This window comes from Bicyclus anynana, chromosome 16 (genome assembly GCF_947172395.1).
Source record: "Bicyclus anynana chromosome 16, ilBicAnyn1.1, whole genome shotgun sequence".
Lineage (NCBI taxonomy): Eukaryota > Metazoa > Arthropoda > Insecta > Lepidoptera > Nymphalidae > Bicyclus > Bicyclus anynana.
In genome coordinates, this window is record NC_069098.1 from 8,929,853 (window position 1) to 8,937,887 (window position 8,035).

General features: G+C 36.0%; 1 protein-coding gene across 1 annotated transcript; it reads left to right on the plus strand.

Annotated features, from left to right (window-relative positions):
- The first annotated feature begins 504 nt into the window (after positions 1–504).
- On the plus strand, positions 505–3,350 carry LOC112055581 (uncharacterized). The gene is made up of 3 exons (XM_024095762.2): positions 505–630; positions 1,667–1,865; positions 3,031–3,350. The coding sequence occupies exons 1-3, from the start codon at positions 505–507 to the stop codon at positions 3,348–3,350; spliced, it is 645 nt and encodes a 214-aa protein (XP_023951530.2).
- Positions 3,351–8,035: the final 4,685 nt, after the last annotated feature.

The window sequence follows — 8,035 nt, forward strand, 5'->3', positions numbered from 1 at the left end:
CTAAGTTTATGATAAGTTTTAACAAATTGGAATTTTTACAACTTATTAAAGAAAACTTAGCAGTAAAATTAAAGCCTTGCTTGCTATGTTGCAGAAAAAGAAAGTAAATTTCTTAAATAATTAAAGAAAAAGAAGCCGATCCGTGGAGTACCTCAACTTTTTTATATACGAAAATTCTTGCTGATTAAAGCTGAGTTTGGGTGCGAACATAGACTTGGTGCGAATTGCGATGCATCTCCATTATCAAATTCCTCTATGGCGAGTTAATTATTGACCATAAGTATCATAGACTATAGGAAGAATTAATAATTAAGTTTCAGCAACGAGCTGGCTACATATATTTTACGTAAAATCTTTGACAAACATATGACAAAAGTTTCATTTTGGGTAGAGATAAAATCACAACACATAATAAAATTTACGATTGTAAATATTTTTCTGTATATATGTAATTTTGAAATCCAAATTGTTTTATTTAGATTCTATCATAATATACGTTCAAAAATGCCTTTTCGAAAATGTAATTTAGAATGCGAAAAAGATAAAAAAGGTGAAGTATTGGAATTTGTCGGGCCAGTAAAAATTACTTTAGTGGATCGCTCGAACTCAATGGAGAAATGCTTTCAAGTGGTGCATGCAGTTCTGATTACCTTTTCAGAGTTACTGCTATCTGCTATAACTACATTTGCACAGTTTTACTCGATGTCTTATGATATAAAGCACATTTACAGAGGTCTCCATGTACTGTTTGGTACATTTGGGGTACGTCCACCTATTCTTAAGCCAAACTCGATGTGCGATTATCAATAAACAAATTATTAAGAATTGAAGGTAGAAAATGTATGTCATTTGATATTTAATTTATTTTAAACTAGTAGACCCAATCAAGCTTGGCTTTCAATGTACCTATTGTTTTTCTTTATAAAATGTTATTCAAAAGATAATAACTATATCCAATTATTCTAAAGTTATAATTAGTTTTTGATAAACATTGCACAGCGAATTTCGCTTTAGTATACGTAGGTAAGTAATATTATGTTGTGTTTACTTTTTAAAAAATAATAACATTGCATATTTTGTATTATTTTATTAGTATCTTAAGGCCGCCTGAGGCTTCGTCCACGTGAAATTTTGATTTTCAAACGCCGCGAACATAATTTTCATTTTGAAACCATAACCACCAATATATTTCAGTGAAACTTCCATTTTTATCGGTTTAGCCGTTCCAGAGATAAGCCCGGACAAACAGAAAGACAGACAGACAGGCAAAATTGAAAAAAAAGATTCATAAGGTTTTAATTTTGTCTATAAGCATTTGAAAAATGATCTTTAAACATAAAAATGCAACCGACTTCAAAGACATATTTCAGTTATTTTCATTTTAACACAAAATTACTGAATCCATTTTCATGAAAATTAAATGGGACCAATCTGGAAGTATACTCTTTCAAACATAAAAGAATTTTCAAAATTGGAAAGTAAATGACGAAGCTATGGGGTACCTAACAAACATTAAAAAAAAAATAATGATGCGCTGAATAGTTATTTTGAAATCACAGACATACACTACAATTTTATATTGATGAAAAACTGAATTTCACGTGGACGAAGTTGCGGGCGTCCTCTAGTCTAGAATATAAAACACGCTCTTGGCTTTTATTTTCAGCTTCAGGCGTGTTTGATATCTGGTATCATCTCTTTGAACCCCCGCAGTGGCGCCGCTGCGCCTATGAGGGTTGCTGACAGGAAAGTCGAACACATCTTAGTTGAGATCTTTGCAATTATATTCACTTTATGTTCATGTGTCTTTGCTTACTATGCATATGACGGGTACGATAAATTTACGACACTACACTCCACTACAGGTAAGAGTGATGCCCCATTACTGCGTTGCGTTACATCGCGACGTCGTTTTCCAACGAACTAGCCGATACCCTGCGGTTTTACCCACTTACTTCCCGTTCCCGTATACAGGTTTAAAATATAGCATATGACACTCACAAATAACGTGGTTTCAAATCAGGAGATCCAGATATTACCCCCAAAAACATCACAAACTTTACTTCTTTATAATAATAGTAAGAAGTATAGATGACATTATAGCGTTGCGTCATCGTTGCCACTCTTCAACAGCTCCGTTGCTACGACTGTCGATGTCACTTGTTACGATCCATTGTTGGGACTAATTGGGTGCGTGTGCATTGGGTGTGTGGCATACAATGCGTTGATCTCTTGCGATGACGAAACGCAACACATTAATGAGGCATCTACCTTCGATGAATTATGAATCATCATCTTTCGTTGTAATAACAAATTTACAATTAAATATGATATTTATAAAGGCGAAAGTTTGTGTGTAAATTTGTTTGATTTGCTCCAAGGTCCAATTTATCTTTATATCAAATTTCGTTCAAATCGGTTCAGTGGTTTAGCAGTAAAAAGTTAACATACAGACATACTTAGTTTCGCATTTACACATGACTCTACGGAAAACCAGCGCTGGTGGATCCACCACAAGCGGGGCATATGTTGAGTGGTGACCATTTTGGTACCACCATCTTTTTAAATTTTTTTAAAAACTGTTTTTCTTTTTTTGGTGTCTTCTTTGTGTTGTGTTAGTTTGTTTGTCTTTATACATTTTCTTTATTCTTTATATATAAGTGAATACTACTTGTAGTTTTGACGGCCTCCGTGGCGCAGTGGTGTGCGCAGTGGATTTACAATACGGAGATCCTTGATTCGATCCCCGGCTGGGCTGATTGAGGTTTTCTTAATTGGTCCAGGTCTGGCTGGTGGGAGGCTTCAGCCGTGGCTAATTACCAACCTATCGGCGAAGCCGCACCGCCTAGAAATTTATCGTTCCGGTACGATGTCGTGTAGAAACCGAAAGGGGTGTGGATTTTCATCCTCCTAACAAGTTAGCCCATTTCCATCTTAGATAGCATCATCACTTACCATAAGGTGAGTTTGTAGTCAAGGGCTAACTTGTAAAGATTAAAAAAACCTATATTAATGTTTTATTTTTCTCAGGTTTTTTAGCCAATGGTGTTATATTACTATCAGCATTACCCGGAATCTTTATTTTTCCGTTTTTTCGCAAGACCACGTCAATGCAAAAGGCAAGATTTGGACCCAGCGTCTGTATTCACGTCGCTCTAGGCGTGTTGGCTACAATTATATCATCAGTGTGTTTTGTGATTGGAATTAGTAAGCCAACATTCAGAAAGTGGCTCCCTGAAGCCGAAATACTGACCTTTATGATCTATGGTTGTAGTTTTTACTCGGCTATGGCGCTGTATAAGCCAGCAATCATGCTTTTCACCTCCAAAAGAGATAACTTCCTCGAATAGGTAAGCATTGCATATTTTTTTTAGGAGTGAGTACGAGAATAGACCAACGGGGCGGGGACCGAACCACCACCCCTCGGTGATGAGTCCGACCGCTCTTACCATTGAGCTATTGAGGCATTGCATATTATTTACATACCGTATATAGTTTCTTGTACGTACAAAGAACAGATGAGCCGTGATAGTCCAATGGAAACCTCTGCCTCTGATTCCGGAGGGTGTGTTCGAATCCAGTCCGGGGCATGCACCTCCAACTTTTCAGTTGTGTGCATTTTAAGAAATTAAATATCACGTGTCTCAAACGACGAAGGAAAACATCGTGAGGAAACCTGCATACATGAGAATTTTCTTAATTTTCTGCGTGTGTGAAGTCTGCCAATCCGCATTAGGCCAGCGTAGTGAATATCGGCCTGACCCCTCTCATTCTGAGAGGAGACTCGAGCTCAGCAGTGAGCCGAATTTGCGTTGATAATGATGATGATGATGACAAAGAAGAGATATACATTAAAATGTTTGCGAGTGATATTATAAGGGTTTTTTGTACTATATACGTTCGGAACTCAAAACCAGTAGGTACGTCAGCTTATAAACCGTACCTTCTTGTTTATAAGAGAAAGTACGTAGGCTTACAAACTACAAAGTATTAGTACTACATCCTAAGCTGATAAAACTATAAATCAATCTCTATGGTCATGATGTCATTAGAATTGTCAATAAAATATATCAAATATCAATTTAAACACTTCAAAACACATCAATTATAATTAATTTTTTTTAAACGATGAAATCATAAAATATGTACTATTACTACTATTACTAGTAACAAAACATGGTAATTATAGATAACACAGAAAATGATAGAGTAAAACACAGATCGCGTAGTGCTGATTTTCGTTCTCTTCGTATTGTGCTTATTGAGCCTAGAGGCCAGTACTGCAAATCTGTGTGGTGCGCCATTGGAATTGGGTTAGCACATATTTTAATAGGCGCAACGCTTATGACTGTCTTGTTGTTTTATATAAAAATGGGCGACATTCATGCTTTCTTGTGTACTTTTGCAGTGAGTAATATTTATGTACCTACGATCAGAATCAGGCAGGCCTGAAAAGATAAGCCCCTCCTATATGAATTTGAACTCTATACCAACCATTAATTTTATCAGATGTTAATGATAATGACCAGATGACCTATTCACTATTTTGGCCTTTAATATCAACCTATAAAAATAAACATCAAATCAATTGACAAAATGTCATCTACATAAGAGCCGGCCCGCCCTTATGGCGAACGGAGCAGTCGCTCCAGGCGTCAAATCCTAGAGGGCGTCTAAATGGTAAAGAAAAATAAAAGAAATGTCTTTTTCTCCGATTGTCCATATTTTAAACAAAGATATGGACTAGAACACACGTGAATAGAATGAGCGGGCACCATCGCTTCGCCATCCAGTGTCCGGGAGTATAATTTTAGAAGTTATCGATATTCTATTACTTCTAAAATCCTTGTCGACTGTAGACGGTATTGCGCCTGATTTACAATTGGTCTCTCCAGAGTAAAGTCGATATCATCGTGTTTCATACATACTTTGAACTCACTATTGGTATAGGCAATAGGCGAACATTGCAAACAGGAGAGGCGCCATAATTGGATCTCGCTCAATTCTAAAATTTACTTCGGGCCGGTGCTCTATATGATATCCACAAGTAAGCGCCGGATGACATTTCATTATCAATCATCAATATCAACCCATATTCGGCTCACTGCTGAACTCGAGTCTCCTCTCAAAATAGAGTTAGGCCAATAGTCCACCACGCTGGCCCAATGCGGATTGGCAGACTTCACAGACGCAGATAAGTTACTTGGGTTCTTCTGCGGATCTCTTAATTTCTGATTCGATCACGCAGATATACTCCTAGCTGTGTGATGCTGATTAACTTGAAATAGAAAGGAAAATAAATACTTTACATTTTCATAAGTTTCATTTGTTTCAGTATCATTTCTTCACCGCAGAAGCAATATTGAGTCTCAACTACGCTAATGGTTGGTCGACTCCATTGCATTTGAAGCACAAGCGGTTTGCGCACATTTTCCTGCAAGTCTGTGGTGTTGTCTGCGCTATAACGGGAACTGCTTTAGTTATCACATCCAAAAATTTATCAGGCAGTGCACATGGTATAACTGGTAAGGTGAATTAACAATCAATTACCAACCCATATTCAGCTCACTCACTCACAGCACACAGCTGTACTCTAGTCTCCTCTCAGAATGAGAGGGCCTAGGCCAATAGTCCACCACGCTGGCCCAATGCGGATTGGCAGACTTTACACACGCAGAGAATTAAGAAAAGTTATAAGTGTGTTTCCTCGCAATGTGTTATAATACGTCGTATGACATACGTGCGTTTTGATAATTTCTCCCTCTGCTTCCTTACTATAGTTCTCGCCACGACTCGAGCTGCAATACCGCATCGGCTGTAATTTTCAACTTATCGTACTTATATCATAATGTACTATTCTATCAAGAGTCAGCTACCAATTACGATGTCTCAAGTTTTGTAGCTCTCTCATTATTGCCTACTAGTAGACGCCCGCGTAGTTCCCGTTCCCTAAAGGATACGGAAATAGCTTATGACACTCACAAATAACGTGGCTTTATAGTGGTTAAAGAATTTTCAAAATCAGTTCAGCACATTCAGAGAAAAACAACCCACAACCTCACAAGCTCACAAACTTTACGATATATTGTTTTCGTTACGTACTTTACGTTATAATGTTAGTATGTTTAATTGATATTTACTATACAAATTAATTAAGGATTAACCTATTCACTGGTATGCAATATAATACACTTAACAAACATCTAAATAGTTGAACAGGAATTCTATTATCGCGTACATGTCGCTTGCTGTGTGGAAATTTGAGGTCGAGATCACATGCCACCGATAATTAGTCGATATTAAAACTGATAACAGATTCGTCGGTCGTTGATGATTAGTCTGTGATCGCTAAAATGATAACCCATACGTTCTTTTAATGACATTGGCAATTAATATTTATTAACTGACTTCATAAAAAGGAGGAGTTTCTCAATTCAAAAGCTTTTTTTTAAATGTTTGTTACCTCATAACTTCCTCATTTATTAACCAATTCTTTTTTAATAATTCTGAAAATTATTTTTTCTTTAAAGAGTATACTTATATAATATACTTTCAGATTGCTCTCATTTCATTTTTATGAAAATCGGTTAAGTAATTTTTTTTTGTAGTTTGATTTGTTAATTAAGGTGTCCTGACAAATGTTGTGAATCATAATGTTCGATATTGATTTTCTTATTTTTGTAACCCACTTAGACCTTCTGCTTGGTTTGAAGGTTCTTGGCTCACATTATGAAATATATTTTATTTTGTCGAATAAAATAAGTTCCTTAACATATACGATTAGAAATGCAACAATATATGGTCAATTTCAGCCATAGCCTTTCAGTATTTGCAACATTACAAATATACACACTTACACAAACTTTGCCTTTAAAATACCTACCTAGTATGTTGTGATTACATTCATTATCATCATTATTATCAACCCATATTCGGCTGACTGCTGAGCTAGAGTTTCGTCACAGAATGAGAGGGTTTAGGCCAATAGTCCGCCATGCTAGCCCAATGTGGATTGGCAGAAATTAAGAAAATTCTCTGGTATGCAGGTTTCCTCAAAATGTTTTCCTTCACCATTTGAGAAAATGTACACAACTGAAAAGTTGGAAGTGCATACCACTGGGCCATCACAGCTCTTGTGATTACATTAGTTTGCTTAAAGTAAAGTTTTATCGTTTTAGGTATTGCAGCAGCCGTATTGACGGTCCTATCGCTTCTAACTGGACCCTGTGGTCTACTTCGAGGAGGATATTATAAATTTGCTCACACGTTCTTTGGGATACCGACATTTTTGTTATCATCGATAAGTCTTTGCTGTGGTTTATTTACCTCAGATTTTGAAAAGTGGGCAACCACAACTGTGATATTTATTTTGATTGGTTTTATTGTTTTCTATTCAACATTTATTTTGGTGACGTGTTTTATAAAATGTATGATGAGAGTATATTAAATTTTTAAAAAATATTTTTTGATTTTTTTTCTGTATAATTGTAGATTTTTATTGGAGTGAAGTTTGTTACATTGCTTGTTATGGCCTGCTAACGGCAAGCGTCCATAGATCTGCATCGTACGCATCGCATCGAACGGATTTTAGTATTTTTTTGTAATAGAAAGTCATACAAGTGTGTCCACTGATCTGCATCGTAAGGATTTAATCTGTCGTAAAATTAAAAGTCCGTTCGATGTGATGCGTTCGATATGTTCGATGCGGATCAGTGGATGCCTACCATAAACGCTAACTTACAATATTTTTATTTTGTTAAGTACTTAATTCTATTGTTTGTTAATAATTTTCAATAATTAATCAGCGATCTACTTACACTTCAATATAAGTATCATGCAATGTAATAAAAACTTTAAATACTACCTGCTATTTACTTAAAAATAAAAAATCACTACTTTTCACTTCTTTTTCTTCTGTTGGCAGTCAGGTGCTATGCGTTTTCGGTTTTTTTTCGGCCTAGTTGTTTTTTTACTGAAAATCAGGCTACTTATTCAAGTACTTGAAACTTGATTACATGTACTTCATAATTTTATT

Coding starts and splice junctions, on each gene's coding strand:
- LOC112055581 (XM_024095762.2), top strand. CDS start 505: ATGCCTTTTCGAAAATGTAATTTAGAATGCGAAAAAGATAAAAAAGGT. Junction 631..1,666: donor TGGAGAAATGCTTTCAAGTG/GTGCATGCAGTT, acceptor TTTTATTTTCAG/CTTCAGGCGTGTTTGATATC. Junction 1,866..3,030: donor GACACTACACTCCACTACAG/GTAAGAGTGATG, acceptor TATTTTTCTCAG/GTTTTTTAGCCAATGGTGTT.